The sequence below is a fragment of the Protopterus annectens genome, chromosome 4.part1, assembly GCF_019279795.1.
Source record: "Protopterus annectens isolate FY-2018-M chromosome 4.part1, PAN1.0, whole genome shotgun sequence".
NCBI lineage: Eukaryota > Metazoa > Chordata > Ceratodontiformes > Protopteridae > Protopterus > Protopterus annectens.
The window spans coordinates 3,564,280-3,590,311 of record NC_056734.1 but is presented as its reverse complement, the minus strand read 5'-3'; the positions used below and the strand labels follow the sequence as shown (position 1 = coordinate 3,590,311).

The 26,032-nt window shown below is 40.9% G+C and overlaps 1 protein-coding gene across 1 annotated transcript in view; it reads right to left on the bottom strand.

Annotated features, from left to right (window-relative positions):
- Positions 1–26,032, bottom strand: part of NMD3 (NMD3 ribosome export adaptor) — a 761,058-nt gene that overhangs the window by 103,320 nt on the left and 631,706 nt on the right. Inside the window, exon 13 of the mRNA XM_044069978.1 lies at positions 17,156–17,228. Within this exon, the coding sequence (XP_043925913.1) occupies positions 17,156–17,228 (73 nt within the window). The remainder of the gene's footprint in view (positions 1–17,155; positions 17,229–26,032) is intronic.

Sequence of the window (26,032 nt, the reverse complement as noted above, 5' to 3'; positions counted from 1 at the left end):
GTTGAAATCCCAGTGCTGGACCCCAGTCTTCCTAGTCATACCTAAATATGTTATGAAGTTGCCCAGTATGTGGGGCTGAAATCTCACTGCAAAAAACCTCTGTGTTGTTTAGCTGTTAAAAAGATAAGATTCTCAGTCGCTCATTAAATCCATCAGTAGTTAATAGAAAAGACAAAACTCTTAGTTCATTCAAGGCTTTTATTTGAATCTTCACAGGAAGCTAACAGAGCACTGTTCAGTGCTGGTATGGCAGTCTCAGTAGAACTTTACTTACTCAAAAGTTGGAGGGTGTGTTGGGTGTTTGACCAATCGTCATGAGGGGGTGTGGAAATGGCAAATGCCTTTATTAATACTAAGTGATGACGTATTGGTCAAGCCCGGGAAACCCTGGCAATCAAAGATTCACATTGTACATTCTTTAATAGTTTAAATGTATCCCAAAATGTTTTTAAGTCAACATTTCTCTTGGTTTGTAAGCATAAACAATCAGATATTATGGTTCATTATCCTATGTAGTGATCATAATGTCCTTTAGTGTCAAATAATAAAAAACACGAGTTTGTGTGCTTACAAGGCCTTATAGAACATATTCATTTTAACGGTTTACCTTCATATCGATCACATATGATCGACCAGCCACACTGTTGAACCATTTCTGCAAAACCAGAACTGTGAAACTTTTAAAACGTTGAATAAATGTCGAATTTCGACATTTCCGGCAGTGCCACACCTGCAAACCAGTGCTACCATGGGACAAAAAGGGGGAGAGATTTTGCCGTTTGGATATGTGGAATTCGATGTTTGGGACATTCGCACTTCGGTATTCGTGGAAGCGGGGTCGACCATATTGAGATCGGCATTATGAAGTATACCCATTTTAATACCTTAAATTAATACACATGGGTTCTTGTACTGAAATGGCCAATATCTAAAAAAGTCACTGAGTGTGTTAACATGGTGACAATCAAGCAACCTTATTTACTTGGTTTTTGTTTTAAAAGTCTCTCTCTTATAACTTACATTTTATTAGAAACCAGTCTTCCCTTTTTGCCAGACATGAAGGATGCAAAGAACTGAACTGGTAAGTTTGCCCAAGTCGTTTATTCAGTGTGGGTAAAATTTAAGCTATTTATACACATACAGAAGTGCAAGATTCACCCTTGTCCTCTAGGTTCAAAAAATAAAAACATACTGGAAGCAGAGAGGCTTTACTGCGTGAAGATCACTTTAGGAATAAGTGAATGAATGCCTCTAAAGCATACCTTTTAACCTGTCAGTGCAAGAAATCTGGGCAAAGTGAGAAATAATGGGGGGGGGGCAGAGGACCAATAATAGGGACAAATTTTAAACATTGCTCCTATAAACTTAGAAAGTTGCTAGAATAACAGGTTTTGCATTATTATGCATTTTCTGAAGGATATGAAGTTTGAAACTCAAATGTCTGTCATTGTTTATTATTATTATTTAGTGACTTCAATCCTCAATGATTTGCCAGACATATGAGGCAAAACTCTGGGCATTCTACGAAAATCTGGAAAGTTGAAATGTATGCACCAATGACCACCTGTGTGTAGAAGATCATGTAAGCTCCACTGCAAATAAGTACCTGCAATTCTGAAGCCTTTCTAGCTGAGCCAATGGTTACCAGAAACAAAGGCTTTCAGGAAAGAAACTGCAAAACTGCTAATGCTGCAGGTTGAATAATGCAAGGTCCAGTTTTTCCAAGACAAAATTCAGACCATATGGAGGAGTTATTGGCTCCTTGATGACCTCAAGTATAACACCCCACTTAAAAACTACTTTACAAATGGTGCAGGAATTAATGGTGCATCTGATGGCAAGCAGACTGAAATGGTAGGGAAATGTACTTTGTAATAAAAATAGAAGTCATGTCTCAACTTCATGAGAAAAGGCAAAAAAATTATTGTTAGATTACGGCCGTCTTTGTGCAAATGCCATTACAGCAAGTTGAAAAATTGGTCCACTTTGATAGAGCTCCTAGTAATAGGTTTCATGGCAGTCATGAGGATTGTGAAGAGCTCTGCAGGATATTACTTCTACTGGGGGAATCAGAATTCTACCTTCCAGCCTACCAAACATAGATACTTACAGGGTTGTATGCAACCATGGCTCCTTTCTGTGGCAGCAGGAGTTTGCATAGCAATTGGAAGGGGCTTTTGAAATGTGAAAGGAGAACAATGGATGCCTCAGCTACAGGTGAGCAACCATGATCAAGGAAGCTTTGGGATGTTTAACATTCCTCAGCATCTTGGATAATAGAGGACAGTGTATAGAAAGTATACAGGAAGCCTTTGCGCCAAGGGATGAAGACACGTCCACTGCTATGGTATCGTTATAGGAACCCTGAGAAAAATTCAGGAATATGGTAATTCGCAGAGGAGGTAACAAGGTTCAACTGTGGTGTACTACAAACCCATATGAGTTTGTGAAAGACCTTTGGGTTTAATCCCCACTTGAAGGAAAGGATACAGCCCTGTCAAGGTGATCCACCAAAGTAGTTTACTGATGTTTCACCTTGAAGCCAACACAGCTACTCACCACAGAAGGGGTAAAAGTAACTGGTCATTTGCTTTTTAAAATACACAACTGTGTTACTGTCTATGACTAGTCTGAAGATGCTCTCTTGTAAAACTAGCCTGAAGACCAAAAACACAAATGATGATTAAACTCTCCCTGATGATGGATCTGGCTCTTTTCTGTTGTAAAAAGTTCTTAGAACCCTCAGACTGTGTGTGTATGCCTCCCCCACCCAGTCAGGGATATCATATCCACCAATGAAATTCCATGTGTACTGGGAGAATGAACAGGAATAACCTCTCAAGAGAGTGAAACTGCTTGCACTACAACTTGTGTAGCTATGACTGCAGCGTGTGTGTGTGTGTTTTAACCCTGTACCTACAGACAACTAAGTCTTCTTACTGGAATTGAGCTCCTCCTGACAAAGCTGATCATCATCAGACGGATAAAGAAGGCTACCTTCAATCATATTGCACCTGCGTTCAGAGCTGCCTCTGTCTCAGAGGGCTGGGAATTTACCCCCATCCCACACACATTTAATGGTGGATCCTAACTGGCTCCAGGACAGAAAAACTGCAGCTGTATTTGGAACTTACATGTAGGCGCTAGTACACTTACTGTTACACTAGTGAATCTTGGGATTTCCTGCCTGCAGGAGCCTGAGACCAGCCTGAATACTAGAGATCAATCTCTTCCCCATGGTCTGGCAGATGCCCTCTCCTTCCAATGTAAGGACATTGGTGGTGTAAAGGGTACTCAAACTGGTGCCACCTTTAGGCCTTTACTGTTCCAGAATGCAATCACAATCTCCCAAATTCCAGACCATGACCTGCTTTGATCTATCTCAGACCAGTGTTAATGGGCAAAGAACTAACAAGGGATAGAGGAAGTTAAATAGGGCACCCATCTTAATTCTAGGGAAGGAATGAAAGAATGGGAGGGGGTGCTGGGGGGGAGGAAGTGGTACTGGAGCAGTGAATCTTCTTGAACATCTGGATTTATAGTAAGATCCTAACACAGGTGTAATACGTTCTTTACAACACACCATTGTAATAATGACTTGGGATGATTATGAGAATAGCAAGTTGGATGATTTGCTTGTGACAGGGCCAGGAAACAGTAGCCCCTGCAGAATGGAACAGACAAACCCTGCCCTGGTCTTAAAGTGTGAGCAGAGGGCCAAGTTGCCGTTTCCAGAATTTGAGTGAATACTTAGGCTGTGGTGGTGGCTGTAGCCCTAGAATACTCAGCCCTGACCGAATTAGATACTCGTTTACTTTAGTGGAATTAACAGATATCCATGCAGGTAGCAATACATTTTGAAATGGCTTTTTTATTTGTTTTTTTAAGTTTTTCCTGCAAATTTTCCCTTTGCAAAAGCAACAAAAAGTCGGTCTGTTCTTTTTGACTTGTGCCCTGTTCAAACAAAAGACTTTGTTATGCAGGGATGGATAGATTAATGGTAAATGTACTGCCTACTTCAGATGGAGTTCAGATACTACCTTGGACATGAAAGTAGGATTAGTACATACAGTGATCCTGGTCCTTGTGAAAGATAAAAAAAAATACTTTCTGCAAATTAAGGCTTGAATCACAGCTATATCAATCCAGGGTCAAAGCTTAAAGGAAGGCAGTTTTCCATGTCAGCATCTTAATGGGGCACACACAGGCTGCTGGTTCAAAGATTTGCAGTGGAAGGTTTTCCAGTACAAAATTTAGGTCCCATGGAGAAGCCATTCTTCTCTGAGTGGTCTCAAGTAGAGGACATGTTTGAGGAACTGTTTCAAAAGCAGCTGAGAGTAATCAGGAAGATTTAATAGTACAAAAGCCGAAATGGTTGAGGCATGCTCTCTGACAGATGCACTAAAGGCAAGCATTCTTTGAAAAGGTCTTGGCAGGTAATTGAGGAACACAGACAGCTGAGCTTGAATGGGCTTGAGGTCTTTTGAGCCAGTATCAGTGGGAGAACCTCTTCCCATTTACCTATGCAATAAATTCTGGTGCAGGATTTTATGTACTCCTTTAGAATGTGCAGGTAGTAACAGAACTCTTGGTGAACCAGGGAGCAGCTTAATATGATTTGAATTGCACTGCTGATCTCCAGAAAAGGAGTTTGAATTAAGCAGTCATCCAGGAAAAGATAAATGTTTGTACCCTTTTCCTGCACAAGATAATTGTTAGAACCAGGCTCTCTGTGAAGACTCTGGGCACAGTACACAAGCCAAAGGACAGAAATGCAAATGAGACCTCTCACTGCCTGAAGATGAAGGAACTGACAATGTCATTGAGCTATGGCCTGTTAAGTTAGGGATCCTTCAAACCAAGAGTTACTATAAGGGCTCCTGGAAGGATCAGAGTTAGTAGCTTTTCGCAATGTCAATACTTTGAAATTTGGAGTTAAGAATTTGTTCTGTCTTGGCAAAGGTAAAAGGATTTTCAAGACCCTTTTTTTTTTGGAACTAAAAACCCTGGAATATAATCCTGTCCCCATCTTTTTCTCATCCCAACTTTACATTAAGTGACTTTTTACCTGAGGAAGAATAAGATGTCTTTGTTGCTTGGACAGGGAAATATACATGAATATGAGAATGTTTTGAAATTGCCGTCAGTAAACTGGATATTACTTCTAAAACCGATTTTATCTTGAGTGATCTCTTCCCATTGTTTTGGGAATAGAGAGTCTTCTGCCGGTTTTATTTTTTTCCTGTGGAAGGGGGGGTTGGGAAAGTTGTGATGGTTTGCAAGTAGTATACAGTCATATTAATTTCCATGCTGGGGCCTTGGGTCTGTGACTTCTCAGGTCTGCTTCTGGAGTTGGTTTGACACTTTTTAGTAAAGTGTCCCTCTTCCCTTTCTGTGTTTTTCCTTTGCCAAGCTTGGGAGGGAAGGGCCATGTTTTACATAACCTGGGGAGTGTATTAAAGAAAGTCTTCAACAGACTACATAGTTTTCCCCTTCTCTTCAAGTTCTTAAACATCTTTTCCAAATGGGGCCCAAGAGGAACACTTCATTCAAATCAGCATCCATCAGCTCCACTTTAACACACTTAGGAAGGGATTGGCTCCTCAGCAATGCAGGTCTCGGCTTCTGGGTTTAGTTCTGATACCACACCCATTTACACTGGTGACACACTACATTAAAAAAAGGTGGAGGGGACAGAACAAACCTCCTGTACGCAGACAATGTGTTACTACAAGCATATTCTGCAACAGGACCTTTAGTAAGTCACAGGGGACCAAATGCAAACCTGAAAGCACACGGGATGAAAAAAGTACAGACAAGACAGTAGTCATGGCAGCAAATGGATGAAATCAAAAGTTAAAACTTGAAAGAGAATGGAAACTAGGGGAAGAGATTAACAGTTTCAAGTACCTGGAAGATGTGATTGAAGACAAAGGAAGTCTAAATTAGGTAGGCAGTGCTAAAAAAAAAAATCAGAGATGGTACAGCCAACCGGCACAAAGTGCAAGGTTGTGTGCAACAAAAATCACAGAACGTACAAGGCGACTGGGCCATGTGGCTATTTATGCCTTGCTAATACCCACCTACAGAACGTTTATCCTTTTTCAAGGTGAAAGAGGCCAGTCATACTTCGGGTAAATTCATGAATACCCATCAAACTGTCTAAATACTTCTTAAATGCTAAAGAAGTTGAAAAGTAAAGTGTATAAAACAGAGATATGACTGGTGCCTCTGTGTGGTAGAGAAACCAATGCAGTGCTTCTAAGAAAGTCTAAGGTGGAGATGGTGTGGGTATAGTAGGATGCACTTTATGGGACAGATGGTGAAAGGATGGCATCGGAGCAGAAGTCAAATTTGCTTCAATTGCAAAGAACAAGAAAGTACAGTTGTGTACGCTTACCATAAATGTAGATGTTAGAGTGTATTCACTGTTGCAGTTATCATACTTGTTATCTGCCTGCAGGTAGCCCTCAGTTGGCCCGAATATCAGAGACTTAGTATTTCTGCGTTGGTTGCTGTCGCTCCAGGTCTGACGTCAGGTTGTCAGGGGTATAAAAACAGGCAGCTGACGCCATTACATCAGTTTTTCTTGCCACAAATGTCAGAAGCCCCCCAACAGGGAGCTAAGCTATGGTGGAAAAATCTCCACCAGTAAAAAGTAAATACCAATACCAATATCCCTGCAAAAGGTGAGTAGTATACACAGGGAGGAGAGAGAAAGAGAAGGAGACTGGAGGGAGGTAAACCAGAACTGCAACAGTGAATACACTCGAACATCTACATTTATGTTAAGTGTACACAACTGTACTATGTTCTACGTGTTTCACTGTTGCAGTCATCACACTTGGGTTGATTCCCAAAGCTGTAGAAAGGGTGGAGGCAGTCAAGAAGTGTTTGGGCTGGCTAGTATGCCCTGCAGGACTGCAGTTGCAAAACCCACCCTAGATTTGGAAAATATAGGCAGGTGGTAATGCTTGGTGAGTGTGTGTACAGAACTCCAGGTAGCAGCCTCCAGAATGTCCCTGGTAGGGACTCCCATGAGGAATGCTGTAGAGGTAGAAGTTGCTCTAGTGGAATGAGGGGTTGGTTTCCCATGGTGTTTGCAGCAGAAATGGATACAGTGTGCTATCCATTTGGAAATTGTCCGTTTTGAAATGGCCTTGCTCTCTGCCCCTGGCACAAAACTGAATAGTAACTGGTCAGATTTCCTGAAGGGCTTAGTCCTATCCAGGTAGAATCTGAGCTGTCTGTGCACATCCAAGAAGTGCAGGATCCTTTCCCTTTATTTTGAGGATTAGGGAAGAAAGTTGGCAAATGGATAGATTGGTTGAGAGCCACACCGGACACCATTCTGTGCATAAAGGAAGGACTGGTCCTGAGGGAGACCCTGTCAGCATGAAAAATTATGAAGGGTTCCACGGCCATAAGTGCTTGTAGCTCAGACACTCTTCTTGCTGAAGTGATGGCCAGGAACAATGTTGTTTTCCAAGAGAGGAATTTTTAAGTCTGCTGACACTGCAGGCTCAAAAGGGGACAGTGTGAGCTTTTCCAGTACAAAGTTAAGGTCTCAAACAGGGTTTAGTGCTCTCCTTGGTGGCCTTAAGTTGTTTGCCCCTCTCAGGAACTGTTTGATGGGGGGGTGAGAGAATAAGGGTGACTCAGAGTTGTAATGAGCCGAGATGGCAGAGGCATGGATCTTAATGGAGGAAAAGGATAAGCCTCTGTGGAGTAGATCTGCTAAGTAATCCAGGATTAGAAATAGGGAGGACAGAGTTGTGTCCTCTCCTTCAGACTGAATCCAGGAGCAATCAGCATAGGATTTCCTTGTACTGGGTCTTCTGGCTTCAAGGATGACGTCCAGTACCTGCTTGCTTAGGCTGGTCACTGGGAGAGAATTAAAGAAATAAGCCAGGCTGCAAGATTTAGGGTTTGCAGTTGCAGATGCAAGATCTGTCCCCCCCTGCTGAGTGAGCAGGGTGGGGCTCTGGGGTAGGTGCCAGGGTGGCACCGGTGACAGTCTACACAGGAGTGGGTACCAATGCTGGCATGGCCAGTCCAGGGCAATCAGAATTGTCCTTGGTCTGTCCCATCTTATCTTGAGCATTATTCTTGAGAGAAGGGGCAGAGGGGGAAATGCATAGAGAGGTTTACCCATTGGAAGGATAGGGCATCCACTTTCCTGGCCCTGCTATGAGGTGTCCTGGTGCAAAATTTGCTGAGCTGGTGATTGCAGGGGGAGGCAAAGAGATCCACCTCTGGGGTCCCCCATTTCTGAATCAGAAGGCTGAAGGTTCTGGGCTGTAGCTGCCACTTGTGTGGGTCTAGGAGATTTCTGCTTAAGTCGTCTGCCAGTCTGTTTTGTTTGGCTGCCAAGAATTTAGCTTGCAGATGGACCTGCATGTCCAGGGCTGTGTCCCACAGAGCCATGGCTAGCCTGTAGAGTGGGTAAGAGTGGGTTCCCCCTTGCTTGTTGATGTACCACATAACTGGTGTTCTGTTTTTATTAGCAGGGGTCCTGGTGAGAGTAGGGATCTGAAAGCTGTTAGAGCATGCTGCACAGCTAGCATCTCTTTTTGGTTTATTTGCAGATGAATTTGACGGGCTCCAGTGGCCCTGAATGCACTTGTCATCTAGGTGTGCCCCCCAGGCATAATCTGATGCATCTGTGGTTAGGGTCTGGGCGGCGTGGGGTTGAGTAAAGGGTAGTCCCTTGTTGTGGTTGCATGCTGCTGCCCACCAAAGAAACTCTGTCCTTAAGACAAGGTATGATAGGAATGATGGTTTCCAGGTCCTGGGAATGCTGGCACCAAAGACTTAAGTACCATTGAAGTTTCCTCATATGCAGTCTGGCATATGGAATTAGTAGGATGCATAAGGTCATGAACCCTAGGGCCTGCAGGATTTTCCTTGCAAATAGCTGGGTTCTGGTGGCCATTTGAGTGAAGTAGTCTGTCAGATAGACTTGTTTTTCTGGTGTAAGGAATGCCATCTGGGATGCTGTGTCCAAGCTTGCTCCCAGGAATACAATCTTTTGACTGGGGGCTAGTTTTGATTTCTTTTCGTTGATGGTGTACCCCAGAGACGTTAGAAGATTTTTTTACAAATGTCAGGTGCTGCAAAAGCATTTCCTGACTGTCTGCCCGGATCAGGCAGACGTCCAAGTATGGGTAAATTTGAATTTTTCTCTGTCTGCAGTAAGCAATTGCTGGAGCCAGGCATTTTGAGAATACTCTGGGAGCAGTGGATAAGCCAAAGGGAAGTGCAGAGAATTGATAATGCAAAGATCCTGCCCTGAAGCGCAGAAATTTCCTGCAGGAGTCCCTTATAGGGATGTGCAGATAGGCTTCATTTAAGCCTAGGGTAGCTATCCAGGCATCTTTGGCCAGCATAGGAAGAAGCTACTGCAGGGTGAGCATTATGAATTTTGGTACCACCAAGAAGGTGCTTAGGATGGAAATATCTAGGATTTGTATTTGCCAGTTTTTTATCCTTGGAAGAATCTAGGATTGAACGCCAAGTGCCCTCGTTTCTGGGTACCAGGAAAAGTCTGGAATAGAACCCTTGACCTATCTGTTCCGCAGGAACAGACTGAATTGCCATTACAGAGAGAGAACAGGGATTGAACTTGGTTTTGTGCCTCTGCCCACTGGTTTGGAGGAGATCTGGGAACCCTTTTGGGGTTGGCAGTGAGTGGAAGTAAAATTTGTACTCCTGGGATATAATGTTGAGGACCCATCAGTCTTTGGTGATGGAAGTCCAGTCTTTTAGCATGATGGGCAAGTTTTCCTCCTAGGGGCACAAGCAGTTGGGCATGGCTGGGGAGTGGAGTTGAGAAGTCATTGGGAATTCTTCCCATAAGGGGGTGGCTTAGAACTCCCTGTTTTTGAAGTGGAGGCATTCCATTGCTTACAACTCTGCATACTCTGAGCCTGTAGTCTGGGGGGGGGGGGGTCTGTTTCCCCTGAGTCTAGTTTGAGATGGCCTTGAGAGGGCTGGAAAGGACCAATGTTTCGAGGGGCAATGCCTACTGAATCTAGGAAGCTGTGCTTGCAAGAAATCTTTGATTGTCTGTATAGGTTTAGCTTTTTCTTCGACCTTTTTAAGAACCTCTTCTGCTTTGGTGCCAAACAGATTGTCCTTATTCAAAGGAGCGTCTAGTAATTTTGATTTGACATGGTCTGGCAAAGTTTGCTCCTTAAGCCAAGCATGCCTTCTCAGTTCAAAACCAGTGACTGCTGCCCTGCAAGATGCTTCTAGGGCATCAGAGCCACACTGCAATATATGCTTGCTGACTTGGCTTGCAGAATGCATAAGCTCTTGTAATTCTTTATTTTCTGCACAGTCCATAAAGGTAGCTATTTTTTGCTTAATAAATTCCATAATATGTTGTTGGTACTTCAGCATGTGAAACTGGCAATTCAAACCCCTAATGGCAACAGCTGCAGAGGTGTATACATTCTTACCCCATCTGTCTAAAGCTCTGGAGTCCCTGTCCGAAGGGGTGAGATTCTTACCAGTAGTTGCTTTGATACTTTTAGACCCCCTGGGAGATGACCTCTGGGTCAGCAGTAGGATTTTTGAAAAGGAATTTGTGAGAGTCAGGTGCTCTGTAGTACCTTCAAGTACCCCTTGAAGGCTTTCTGAAGCCGAGGTGCTAGAGAGAGAGAGAAGCAAGTGGAATAAACGTTTGGATATACTGGCAGTTGTTTTCTTTCCATTTGGATATATTTTCTTATTTTTGTGCTTGTGTTGTTTTCAGCTCTGTAGTACCTGTCTGGTTTTCTAGGAACAGGGGATAAAGTATCAGGAGTTAAACTGGATTCCATAAAGACATCATCCAAACATCCAAGACTGGGGGTATTGCTAAAGGCCTATGTTGTCAAGTCTAGAAATTCTCCGAGTCTCTTTTTGGACTGAGGATAGTCTTGGCATTCCCAGCGGAAATGCTCTCAAAGTATGTAAAGTTTCCACAAAAGAAAAATCCTCTGGAGGAGAAACAGAGGGAATAGATTCCTCTGCATCTGAATCCTCCTAAGCAGATAAAGGCATGTCTTCATAATCAGATTCCTCAGAGTCGTCAGACTCTTGGTCTGTTAAAGCTGCTGGGGACAGGTCTCTTTCTCTTAGCAGGGGAAGGCTGACTTCCCCTAATCAACATAATAAGGTCTTCTGCCATTTTAAGCATTTGATGTTATGGCAGGGAAGCAGGTGCATGAGTTTGGGTCGTCATTTTTTTAAGTGTAGCATGTACTCCTGGCCTTAGAAACTCTGTAGTTTTAGACAGAACTGAAGATGCGAATGAAGTCGTCGGTTTGTGTCAAATATCAGTAGCGCAAAGAACTTCTCAGAAGCCAATGCCTGCTCAGTGGCTCCGGACCCATTCAAGGTAGAGACATCCGCAAGTTCCGAAGAAGAGTCTTGCGGCATACCGGACTCCGAACGGGTTTCAGTAGAGGCCTGTGAATCCACTGAAGCAGGCATCAGGGGCTGTAAAAGTGCCTCACTGAGTGCCAGTGAACTGGCGACTAGCTTAACGGAAGCGTCGGCAGTTTTGGACCTGTGCGGTCTGTCTCTGTCTTTATCCTTATGTTTTTTTCGGTAGATCGGTAGTCGGATGGTTTACCGAAGCATTCTTAGAATATGGAGAACGAGAATGAAAGTATTTAGTAACAATAAGGGCCCGGCGATGAATAGTTCGGGCGTTGAACAATGCACAAAACCGACAGCGAGGGATGTCCTGGTCTGGGCCTAAAGATGTCCTGGTCTGGGCCTAAACAAGTGATGCAGTAAGAATGAAAATCTCGGTGTGGTATTTGCTTTCCACAGGCAAGACAAGTGTTAACTTTTTCTGACATCTGTTAGAGCAAGAGAAAAGGATCCTCAACGGGGTACTTAGCTCTAGAAGACTTCAGGATAATTCTTTTTGATAACGAAAACTCAGGTTGCGGCCGACCAGCACTTGTGCGAACTGCTTCTACTTCGGGCTCTTCGGCATGAAAGACTGATGTAATGGCATCGGCTGCCTGCTTTTATAACCCTGATGTCAGACCTGGAGCGACAGCAACCAAAGCAGAAATACTAAGTCTCTGGTATTCGGGCCGACTGAGGGCTACCTGCAGGCAGATAAATCAAGTGTGATGACTACAACAGTGAAACACGAAGAACATCAGAATACAAAGATGAATCACATTTACAGGAAAGCAAAATATGATCTGGTAAAAATTATTTAGGAGATTCAGGAAGAAGGAAAAAAAGACAATGAGATGGATGAACTGTGAGAAAGAAGTCCTACAACAGTCCACCATCATTGTCAAAGAAGGTAGAACAGTGGCTCTGCATCAGTAGAGATGGTGACATCTGATGCAAAATCCCAACCCCACAAAAATGGGAAAAAGGGGTTGATGATGAGTAGGAGGATGTTAGTTCTTTAAAAATGAATACCATATAACAGTTTGTTAAAGAATGCTCTTCTATAACCCAGGAAAGTCACACCTACCTGCAGGAACTAGAATCACTCAGTATTAAATCCAATACCTTTTTCCTAGCTGATTTGAACTATCCAACTATAGACTGGAAAATCTACACCACCACTAGTGCACAATCAGAGATTCCTGGTCTTTGTCAATTTAAACATCATGGAACAATTAGTCAAAGTACTGGGGGGGCATCCTGGATTTTGTCCTTACTAATATGGCAGCATCTTGCACTATCCCTTGAGTATCTTCATCAGTTATTAGGTCTGACCACAAAGCAGTCTCCTTTTGAAATAAAATTGAAACCAGAGGTTACTTCCACCCAAGGTACCTTCAGAAATTTCTCTCAGACAAATTACCTACTCAAGTGATAAACTGTTCATCTTCAGTTCCCCACCAAACCCAGTTAGTTGCATCCAATACATGGGAACATACACCAACCACACTACATAAGCACAAACAGCCACACAGATACATCTATACCCTGTAAGTGCAGAGCAAATCCCAGAAACAAAACCACAATGTGGTAATACCAACAACCTTCACAATAAAAGAGAACTGTGACCAAAAGTAAAAAGAGCAATTCCCAGAATGATACAGTCCTTGTATCACTGAAATAAACGCAGGAGTTCAATAAAATCTACCAAAGCTAAATCTGATGTCAAAATAGTTACCCAAGCTGAAGACAATCACAAGGCCTTTTTAGTTAAATTCATAACTTCAAAAGTGCAACACAGGAATGCGCTGAGCTGACTGTGAATGATGTTTAACTACACGAAGGCTGAAGATATAGTGAATCTACTGTCTGATAAATTAAGCTCTATCTTTACCGTTCTCTCCCCCTAAAGATACAATTAAAACTAGCTCACCTCCATCTATCACACATGTCTAAGTGCTAAAGGTGCCATCAAAAGCTAAAAATACCACATCAATGGGACCTGACAATATCCCTAGATGCATCTTAAACAGTATGAAGTATGAATTATCCACACCCTTATCAACACTGTTCAACTTCAGCCTCCAAACAGGTTTTCCAGGTAGTGAATGGAGAACAACTATGATCATTCCCTTGCATAAGGAAGGCCCTTCCACAGACCCATAAGAATGACCAGCCTAATATGCAAAGCTATGGAAAGACTCATCATGGAACTAATAAAGGACATAGGAAACCTCCAAACACTAGACCGTCTCAGTAAGGATTTCTCAAGGGCAGGTCATGCTTATTCACCCTGGTGGACTTTTTTGAACAGGTCACCAAAGAAATGGATGAAGGCAAAATGGTAAACACCACATACAATGACTTGGCCAAAGTTTTGACAATACCTTCCCTCAGGCATAGTAAAAAAATTTCAATAAACTTGGAATAAACTCATATGTCACCCACTGGATTGCTAACCATCTCAAAGATAGGACACAGGAAATCAAAACATGGAAAGTTATCTCCACAAAGAGATCAGTCAACAGTGCAGTCCCCCGGTGTTCCTTTTTGGGACCTCTCCTATGCAACATTTACTTCTCTAACACAAAAATTAATACCAAAAAGCACTGGCTGACTACGTTTGCAGATGACTGTAAGCTAGAGGCAGTCATTGAATCCCCAAAATGACTTTGCCAAAGGTTTGTCCCAAATAACTTGTCAAAATCATGGACTGAAAGAAATTCAAAAAAATGCAATACTGCATCCTTTGGGGAAGTCATCCACCCTGGGAACTACCACAATGGCAATATGCCCATAAGAGTTAACCTAGTTGTTTGGGATTTGGGAAGATATGTGGACAGTGACCTAACTTTCAACCATGTCCATTGTTGAAAAAGTCCTTCTATACTGCACAGCTTATAAACAAAGATACTGTGTCTAGATCTATGGATATCATTGTTCCCTTTGCTCAGCCCTCATTAGGCCAGTCAAGGAGTATAATGCCCCTTCGGCATGTATCTGTTCATACACATGCAGCCACTGGAGCACCCACAGAGATCTCTTACTAAAAGGATACAAGGCCTAAACAGTATGTCCTACATAAGCCTGTCACTATACTATGTATCCCACAGACTGCTAAGAGGCAACCTATGTCTAAGATTCAAGGCTTCTTCCAACCCAATGCTGATGGATTTATTGCACATCAGGATATCAAATGGCATCAGAAATACTCTGTCTAGTGATCTAAACCTTGTCTACAACATCAACCGAATGTTTGGAGTGACAGTTCTATCTTGCAGAGGACACCACTGCTCTAGAACAGAATTCTCATCCATGTAAAACAAAGCTCATTTCTGTCCATATTCAAGTGCAACTTGGATCTTTGGATGGGAAATAAAAAAAAAAAGACCCCAGGACTTCCCCTGTATTACTAATGGACAGAGGCAGCTCCTAAATGCTTTAATCACTGCAGAGGTCACCAAAAAATAGTTACTGTATGATTCCAGTTATTCTCATTATGGGTAATATATAACTATAAACAGGATGGGTAAGGCCAATCTAACACTAAATGTTAATTCGACCACCAAAAGGGAAATTGGTTAGGCTTAAAATGGCCTGCAAAGGCACCCTAGCCTAGTACTCACCTATAAAACTATAGTGGGCTTTATTTGCAGATGATATTATTTGCCTTGTGGAACAGCCAGTTTCAAGTCTTTTCATGACATAAAATTAATAAAGATAAAACAAAGGCTATAGCAATACACTACATACCCACACATGGATTGGGTTCAGCAATACCCATATTAATGATGACATAAAATGAAGTATTTGCTTGTATGTATTAAAAGTATTATATTATGGCAGCTAAAGATGTGTGGGAAAAGACTAAAGAAAAGATAATACAAAAACTGAGAAACTGAAAGTTCTTGATTATAGACATGGATAGCAAGATACAAACAGTGAATATATTTTTAGTTTCTAGTTTTAAATACAGGTCAGGCATATTTTTCAACCACAGGAAAAGCTGTGGACAATAACAGAGTTGAAGGAATTTATTTGGGAGGGTAAGATATACTGGACTCTCCTCATACAGCAAGATGGATTAGGATTATGTGGTTTGAAGGGATTTTAGAGCTATACAGTTAAGGTATTAGATTAGGTATTATTATTAGGTATTAGAGACTCCCCAGACTCTGGAATAGACTGCCCATACATGTCAAGCAGAGTGCCTCTTTGGACCTCTTCAAGAGGAACCTTGACGATTGGATGGGAGAAAGGAAATTCACCCCAGGGATCACGTCAGTCGCCCTGCTAGACAGGGGTCCAGGAAAGTAAATAATGTGGGAAGAAATAGCCAGAGAATTGTTATGGCTAGGCTTGTATAGGCCCTAGGGCTGATAGCCTAGTACCAACCTATGAACCTATGAGGTGCATATACATAATGCAATGAGAATGTTACAGCACAAGCTGAATGTTATAAATCAAAGTGGAAAAGGATGATGATGAAAGTGGGTAAGTCTGAGATATAAGGAAATAGTAGGATTTTGGCTACAGGTCCTTAAGGAGAACCGCCATCACCTTACAGAACATTAAGACTACTTCCTACTACTTTATGAGCATAAGAACTATGCCAACACAAGAGTGGAGAAAGGAGATTTTGCCAACAATGACTACAAATTAAGAGATATAAAATAGGAAAGACATGGCTGGAATTTACTTGAGAAAACTGGCAAAGGAACCAAGGTATGGTATTTGGAGCTAATACACGGAAAGGTAATAAAGTTCAATGAGGCAAAACAGAAATTTGGACTGCAGGTTAGAGACTGCCTTCCCTACAAGGGACTGATATCAAAGTACAGGCAAACAGAAAGGGATCTAGGAGGGTTAATTTGAAGACCAGCTCTGGTACAGTTTTTTTGCTGAGTCTAAAACAGAAGTTGTTGAAAAGGGATAATTAGTAGGGAATATAAAATACTACATAACTAAGAATTGATCACAACAGGTTAAAAAAGATTTGAGACAAGAGACTGGAAAGGCAGCTTAAAAAGAAATAATGAAGAACATCTGGATAGCTCCCAAGTATGTTAAGTCCAGAAAGTTTTACTTGCAAGTGTTAGCACTGTTATTTTATACTCCACAAGCAAACTTTAAAGATTTTTTCCTCGGGTAGGTAAGAACACACTGGAGGACCTGATGGGAAAGACAAGAGGTAACTGGAAACATGTTTTGGGGTGTGTAAAGAGATGGCAGACATTAAAAATTATGGAGTACTTGGTCAAAAATGTTATGGGATCAACTGGCTGTAAATAAGAAAATCATTTTGAGCTAGAACATAGGATCTGAATTGCTTAGTCACACCAATGAACTCCTAGGTTTAATGCCATTTGGTGCCAAAAAAACAATTACTAAAATAAAAGAAATAAAAATCTAACTAATTTGAGTACTGAATACTGTAAAGGAGAGAAAAGAACAGGAGGTGGGATCTTTAGAAAAGGGAATGAGCAAATTACATAGAAATGAATGAAATTTGTGGGAATAACACATGCAGGATAATGTTCAGGAGGTGGAGTGAAGTTTAAGAGAAGGCAGGAATTTCAAAATGTATGTAACACTGGAGTAAATGATGACTGTTAAAAAGAAACCATACATGCATACTACATGAAAATACTAAAAATGTCACTAAGGATTGTTTTTCTATTCATGTATGCGTACATATATTATTACGTAAATTGTAACAATGAAGATGTTAGAAAATAAAAATTACCACATCTGGGATATGATGAGGATTCATCTTGTTCACATGTTCATCATTTAGATTAGAATTGGCAAGGTCAAACCTATGGTCAAACATTTAAAAAGCACCGTAAATGCTTTGCACAACAAATTAAAGTATATATATCAATTACATACAAACCGTTCATGAAGTGAAAAAAAATGGGATAAATTATTTCATGCCGACACACACATTCCTTCCTAAAAATTGACTCTAAATGGATAAATCTTAAACAACTTAATGCTGCATCACACACCATGGTTTACAGAGGCAGATAAAATAACATTTAAAAGGAAAAATAAAAAGTAAAATGTGTTAATGAATAAACAATAACAAACAGAAGAGCGTTAAAGGATAACACAATATTAACATTTGCAATAATTTACAGGATGACATGTTATACCTTGTGGCTACTGCTTTGCCTGAAGTCTAAATCAATGATTACAATGCAATAGTTTAAACACTTGTCTATAACCTGTCCCTCACAACTAAATTTCAATGAGCAACCCATGGAAAAACAAGTTATGACAATGATAAATGGCAATTTTTTGTTTAAAATTATTTAATTCTGAAAAAATCAGCTTTTAAAATACTACACTATGAAGCTTTGGAGAAGTGTATTTCAAAGTAGTCTTAAAGAAATGCCATCAGATGTTGTGCATTAGTTATAATATGCAGGCAGGATGTACTTCAGCTGTCTTGTCCCACCATACATAGGAGAAACAGATAAGGCTCTGCTGGTGTAGATTGCTCAGTGTATTAATTTATTAGTTTTGCGCATACGCACTCCTTCTTAGTGGCGACCGCAAGTCAGTCTAATGGAGCTCAGTGTCTACAAAGTCATCCCAATTTTTCTGCACCACTTACAAGAACATACACATGCGCACAGACACTCACTCTGATAACACAATAGACTCACAGGTACACACTAAGCTAACAACCACCAGGGCCTTTTTATAAGCCTAATCATGCATGCCAACCCAGTTGTGTTCCTATTTATCATGGACATTTACTAAGAGGGGTTATTTTAGTTATGAAGTTTCTAGACGTTATGGGGGACTATATTAGCTTGGGCATTACAGTCTGCCTCAGTACCAGAGACATGGAGACCAGACGGGTGAATTTCAGATCTCCCATTCACTAGTCAAGGTTAAACTTAAACAGGGTTAGGGATGGAATCTGCTTCATATGGATGGGGTGCCTGTTCTAGAGCATGGGAACCCTTTGAGACATCTCTCTCACCAACACTTCTTAGATCACAAGCAAACTTTAAATCCTTGGATCTCATAGTTCTTATACGGTTTGTTTTGTGGATGTGCAAAAGGTTCATCAGAGCTGGATCCAAGGATGCCTTATGCTTCCCAGTAACATGCAGTAGACAAGGTACACAGATAGGGCTTTAAGGCGACGCATATAGGACAATGTTTTTATACCTTGGATTCTCCTGGTGAGAAAACTTTGTGGGCATTCCAATGGTTATAATGATGCACTAACTCATCAGGCAAGATGGTACATTATCACCCCACCTACTGCCAAATACTACTGCTCTATGAAAATTGACAACAGATTAAGATCTTCTCTCACACCCCAGTACATACTGTGCAAGTACAGCAATCTCACAAATACCTTAGGCAAGGTAACATCATTAGCTTATAAATAAGAAACTTCCCAGGTTTAGTCTTTGATGTCTTGGAAGTGTGCAAAGCTTCTCTAACAGACCTCTGAAGAAGCAAAAAGTCTTGCAGATTGTTCTGTAGATATCTTTTCCCTATTACAAAAAGGGAGGTTTCATCAATTAATTTCTGCCTGTTCTGCTTTTACACTGTTGTCACAGTAGAGGAAGAAAAAACCTATACTGATTCTCAGTACTCCTTTATGCTGGTATCTGGTTTGGTTTCCCCTTGGTCCTGGAGTTGGCCTTTTGCCTCCCCCTGCTGCTTTCCTTGGAACAGATGTGGTCTGAGCATCCTGGCTCCACCAGAAACCAAGATGATAAGGGTATATTACTAGCTTTTGTAGTCAATGCTACAACGGGAACGTCTGTGAAAAAAAAAAAAAAAAAAAATCGCTGTTTTTTGTGGTCGCCCACAAACACTGCAATGTTAATACTTAAGTGGCTAACTGAAAGCAGCGAATAACAGCAGCCTTTAGTCATGCATTAAGTAATGAATTCTTATTTTACAACTGTAAAACGCATTCAGAAGTAACATATCATTCAAACCTGTTAGACATCTGTCTAACAAGTGAGAACGTGTGCACCGTCACTAATGAAAATTTCTGTCAATTAACTGAATGGCAGGAAACATTTACAGGCCTACTGATTACGCATACCACACAGCCAATTGCCCTTTCATATGTTAGTTAGCATCTCCTTCAATGTGGTCTCAACTAAACACCAAACACTGCAGAGTTGTGTGTTAACACAGAACATTAGACCTTCTTGACTGCGTCTGAGTAGCTCTTAGGCTACCAGAACAGTGATGGTGTAGTTCTAACAGCTGACAGGTTTTCAGTTAATTCCACCTGCAAGTAGGAAATTCAGACCATCCAAACCCCCAAATCTATTATTTAAAAATAAGTAGCTTTAGAAAGGTTAAGGGGTAGCAGACCCTTTACGAACGGTTGCTTTTCTTGTTATAAAAAAAAAAAAAAAAAAAAAAAAAAAAAAAAAACATACTACAGAGGTCACCTCTTTACACAGAGCTGGAAATCAGTGTTGCTCCAACAGCAATATTTTTAAGGTATTCAGTTTAAAAAAAAAAACACACCTAACAAGACTGAATTCCAAACTTGATTCCTGAAGCCAACGTTCTTCAAGAATAAAGCTTTTGAAAAACAAAAGAAAGACTTGAGTGGTTTTATTTGACTTTCACAACAGGAAAATATGAGATCGTAGATCAAGGACAGGGTTTATTCCCTTAAATGACTTGGAAGCTTGCCTGGCTAGATTGAGTTCGCCAGCTGGAATTCAATCTTGTTATGTGTATTTTTTAAGTTAGTATTGCTTTTGTGATTCAAGCTCGGAGAAGCCTTGGGGTACAGCCTCTCAACTTGAGAATCTTCAGTGCTTAACTTCTGAGTGAAGGTATTCAGTTTCATAAAAAATATAAAAGCCTTAGAGATAACTATTACATGTTTTATCTGTTATACTGTTTTTCTGTTATACTGTTTTCTTAATAAATTTATTAAATTATCACTCAAGACACAGGCACACATACATTTATATAAAAAATAAACCATATTAACATGATCCAGGTTACAAATATAGATCACATGTATTCTTTTGTATTACTACCATCAAGGCAACATCCCATCTCAATACTAAAAGATTGCCAAATTCTGATAATCACGGCCACACAGGTAGAAACCACACTCTCCAAAGCTAAGAATACAGCATCCATGGGACCAGATGACATCCCAGGCTGTGTACTACATGAACTACAAAATGAACTGGCACCTCACCTAAGTGCCATGTTTAATCAAAGCCTCACCTCAGGCTTCGTGCTCACTGAGTGGCACACAGCTACAGTTATCCCGCTCCACAAGGGAGGACCCGCCTTGGATCCCGGGAACTACCGTCCCATCAGTCTGACAAGCCTGATCTGCAAGGGCATGGAACGCATTATCATGGAACTTATAAACAAAGACATTGGCGACTTTCAAACACTGGACCCCACCCAATTTGGGTTTGTGAAGGGCTGATCTTGTCTCCTGAATCTGATTGACATCTTCGAATCAGTCTCCAGAGCTGTGGACATGGGTAAGGTGGTCCACACAGCCTATCTGGACCTTGCCAAGGCCTTCGACACAATCCCCCACTCTGGAATCATAGATAAACTTACTAAGCTGGGCATAAATCCCTACATCACTCGATGGGTTGCCAACTGGCTTACTGACAGAACCCAGACTGTAAAAGTAGCCAACTCCAAATCCAGCTCCAGACAAGTGGAGTACCTCAGGGTTCAGTCCTGGGACCACTCTTGTTTGGCATCTACTTCTCTGAAGTACAGGCCAACACTAAGGGAATCTGGCTAACAAAGTTTGCAGATGACTGCAAACTGGGGGTCATTATTGAATCCCTACATGATGTGGATATTCTACAAAAAAGCCTTACAGAAACAGATGCTTGGTGCCAGAGCCATGGGCTCAAGCTTAACGCCAAGAAATGTATAGTTATCCCCTTTGGAAAAAAACATGTACCCATTAATTACCACATAGGTGGCAGGACGCTAAACATCGAAAGTGTGATAAGAGACTTAGGGACACAGGTGGACAGTGGTCTCACTTTCGATAACCACATTGCCACAACAGTCAGGAAATCCATCTATGTGGCACACCTCATCACTAAGGGCTTTTCATCCAGAAAAAAGGAGGTAATTGTCCCACTGTACTCATCCCTCATTAGACCCATTATAGAGTATAATGCCCAGTTTGGTATGTACCTCACAAAACATCTGCAACAGCTGGAAAGGCCAGAGAAATACCTCACTAAAAGAATCACAGGCCTAAAGCAGATGCCATATGCTGACCGTCTAAAAACAAAACTCCAGCTATACTCTGTGGCATATCGTCTACTCAGAGGCAATCTCTGCTTAACATACAAGGCCATGTCAAACCCTGAGCTGTTGGACATTCTCCACTTAAGAAATCCCAATCCCTCAGAGCCACACGCTCCAGGGATCTAAACCTTGTCATCACAATGAACAAAACAAGCTGGAGGGATAGGTTCCTGACCCAGAGACTCCCCATACTCTGGAATAGACTGCCCATGCATGTCAAGCAGAGCGCCTCATTGGCCTTCTTCAAAAGGAACCTTGATGATTGGATGGGAGATAGGAAATTCACCCCGGGGATCATGTCAATTGCCCTGCTAGACAGGGGCCCAGAGAAGTAAATATTGTTGGAAGAAATATCCAGGGAATTGGGAATTGTTACGGCTAGGCTTGCATAGGCCCTAGGGCCGATAGCCTAGTACCAACCTATTACATAAATTGCTCAATTCCTGCCTTCCATTAAACCTCACTCCTCCTCCAAAATATTATTCTGGACATATAGTTCCCAAATTTCCATTTTTTTTTTCTATGTAATTTGCTCCTAGACCTTTGTAAAGATCCCACTTCCAGTTATTTTATCTCTGCTACAATATTCAATACTTCAAATACCATTGGTATAGAGTTTGATTTCTATTTTCTAGGAAATGCTTTTTTGGCAGCCACCAGAATTAAACTTACTAAGGCCTTCCTAGGTCTAGGCAATTCAGATCCTGTATGACAGCTTAAAAAAATAAATCCTTAGTTACACCCATTTGCTTGCCCAATATGTCTGACAACATTCTCTGTAGGGATTTTTTAAAGTTTGCCAACTCATTATACTACCAAAATACATGTTCTAAGTTACCTCTTTCTTCCCCATCATACCTCCATTTGGCATCTACCCCATAAAAAAAATCTTAGGAGTCTGCTTGGGGTGTAAAAATACCTATGCAAACAACTTCAAGCAAAAAATCTTAAATCTTCTAGACCTTGTTGCATACTTGGGAGACATACATATGTCCTCCCATTGTTTCCTTGTGGAATGCTTATCTAATCTCTCTGCCCAATCTTTTCTAACCTTCTCTGACTGGTTTCTACAGTTATCGTGGAATATGTTATATGACCTACTAATTATCCCTTTTTAACAGCAGACTCTCTTCTAAAACCAACTAAAAACTCTACCAGAGCAGGCCTTTACTTAGGATTATTGGAGACAAACACCTTCGCAAGTACAGCAGGTGCAAACGGCCAAAAAAATTAAATGCAAAAAAAGGAGGTCAGCACCAAAGTGTTATAGCATCAAAAGTTTTTAATCACATCGCATCATACCGGTTTCGGCACACTTGCCTTCTTCAGTGAATAGACATGCTATGATACAAAGATATATATATATATATATGCACACACATAGTAATTAGAACACAACTTCCTGTTAAGTCATTTCCTCCAGTGTAATTAAGGAAAACATATAGTAATTATAAATGATCATTTAATCCTGGTGAGAATTGACCTCCTAATTTAATTATCCAGTATTTTTCTTTAGTATTCAGAATAGAATGCCAGCCTAATTTATTAGTTTTGTCTCCCTGGATCTTGTCAATAACAATGAAACGGAACTGGGCAGTATATTGTGTATAGTGTTGTGCCTATATAGGGCCATTGGTTAAACATTTATTACAGATGACACTATAATGTTCAGACATCTGAATATGTGGAGTTCGGGATGTTTGTCCAATGCTCGAGCAGGTGCAAGTGGCTAAATATACAACCCAGTCAGATCCACAGTTACCAAAACATTGGGTGTCAAACTTGTCCCGAATTCTTACTTGTAAATTGTTTTGATTTATATATATATATATATATATATATATATATATATATATATATATATATATATATATTTACAAAAGGTGCAGTGGCCGCTTCTCTGTAATGGTCAGTTGATGGCAAATTAACTGTCCACTACCCGCTTTTTGGCTTTTTGTAATGTGCAAAATATGATCCCAATGTTTTACCTCTACGGTACGAAAATTGACACAGATTTCCCAATGCCTGATTAAGCTCCTCATTGGCCATTAAGATATTCCAATGTTTAGACACGACTTCCCTGATGAGATTGACATTACGTCCATAAGTCGTGATAAATCTAGTCAGCTCAGATTCACCCACACAAGTTCTATCCTTACAAGTTGACAACTGAATCGTATCCTGATCAGATGCCCACCAGCTAGCCGACTGTATATCCTGATGTCTGTAGCCCCTCACTTGAAACCTGTGCATCACATCTTGCTAAGAAACTGCAAAATCTTCCTGACCGGAACGTATTCTTTTGATACGCAGAAACTGAGACTTCCGTATGTTACGAATGGTATGGTGTGGGTGCAGACTAGTGGCATGTAACAGATTGTTATATTGGGGATATTTCCTGTAAACCTTGGTAGCAAGAAAACTATCCTGTTTGATGACAGTCACATCCAAAAAGTTAATGCAATGAATGTCACAATTCAATTTAGTACCCCATTTGTTTTTGTTTAAGTAATGAACAAATTCCAACAGATATTGTTGGTCTGCACGCCACACCAAGTCATCTAGGTACCTTCTCCAAATGTCCATCTCATTGATGTATATGTTATGTATGATATCATATATCAGATGCTCCTCAAGGTTCCCCATAAATATATCAGCATAGATCGGGGCAAAAGATGCACCCATCGCTGTGCCCTTAGTTTGCCAATAACATTCCCCATTGAAGTAGAAAACATTTTTAGACGATACATGTTTGGCCATACAAAAGTAATAAAGTGTTGAAACCAGCCAAATAAAGGTTAGCCCTCTCCAACCAATACTGGAGCACCAATAACCCTGCCCAATGGGGAATGTTAGTGTAGAGTGCCTTGACGTCCAGTGTGTAGAGTAACTATGTTGGTTCAAGTTGAGTTTCTGATATGATCCTAAGGAATTCAGTAGTGTCCTGGATGCGTGCTCTCACATGCTTTAATAGGGGTTTAAGATAGTATGTCAAAAAGTCAGAAAGTGGTTCTGTCAAAGATCCGGTGCCAGATACAATAGGTCTTCCTGGAGGTTTATCCAGGCATTTATGTATTTTTGGCAACAGGTATAAAATTTGTTTCTGTGGATCATTCACCATTAGTTGACGCAACACAGACTTCTTAATAATGCCTTCATCAACTGCTAATTTCAAAAATGAATCTATCCCCTTTTGAAGTTAAATGTGGGATGAATGGGCATGTGCATATAGTGATGAGTGTTAGACAACTGCTAATTTCCCTCAGCCAGATAATAATCTGTTTCCATAATAACAACTGCCCAGCCCTTATCTGCAGGAATGATTACAATGTTAGCATTATTTTTAAGTTCGGTAAGAGCTTGTTGTTCCCCAACTGTAAGATTATGATGCAACATACTGGAATGACACAACCTAAAATGAAGATCTTTGAGAACTGCCTGTTGAATAACACCAACATATTTATTCATGGGAGGCACAAATCCTGATTTGACAAACCTAAATTCTGTGGACTTTTGAGAAGAATCCCTGGAACCGAAAAACATTTTAAGGTTTAACCTGCGACAAAAATCAAGATCATCATTCACCATAATATTTTCATCAATGAAAAAACCCAGGAGATAACCGAGACCTTTATTAAGCAGTTTTGTTTGTTCATCTGTTAGCACGACAGAGGAAATATTATGAATATTATAATCATGTTCTGCTGTGTCAACAGTGTTTAAGTCCCTCTACTGTGCTTGCATTTGTGTTTCCTCCCACCCCTATGCCTGCTAGTTCTAAAGGGTGGTCAGTATTCCGTGGTTTCTTAGGTGTCGGTGAGGCCTGTGTGTTAAAATTGTCTGTGTCAGTGGCTGATGACTCATCCCCAGAAGTAATACTTGGCTGAGTAGTCATCTTCTTTAAAATGGATCTAGGTCTTTTTCTCCTAATATGAGTAGTAGTAAGTAAGTCGCCCCCATAAGAAAATTTAACAATCCCTTGGTGTTCAAAGGGCTTGCCCCTTTGGTAATCAGAGGTATCCCTGTTAAATTTACATTTTATTTTATCTTTAATCCGTTTTTCAAAGGCCAGTAGATCTTTGGTCAATTTGTTAAGGCAAGTAATATAGGTAGGATGCCCCTCAATTTTTTTCAAACCTTTTTTTTTTTTTTTTTTTACTTGGGATTCCCTTATCCCTTTCTATTTACTGTGATATCAATCCTTGACAGGGAATGCAGTCTCTACCCTGCAGTCCAAATGTCTTCTTGGCATCTTCCCATTCTATTTCCTTACCCTCTAGTTATTTGCTCCCAACACCTTGATTTCTTT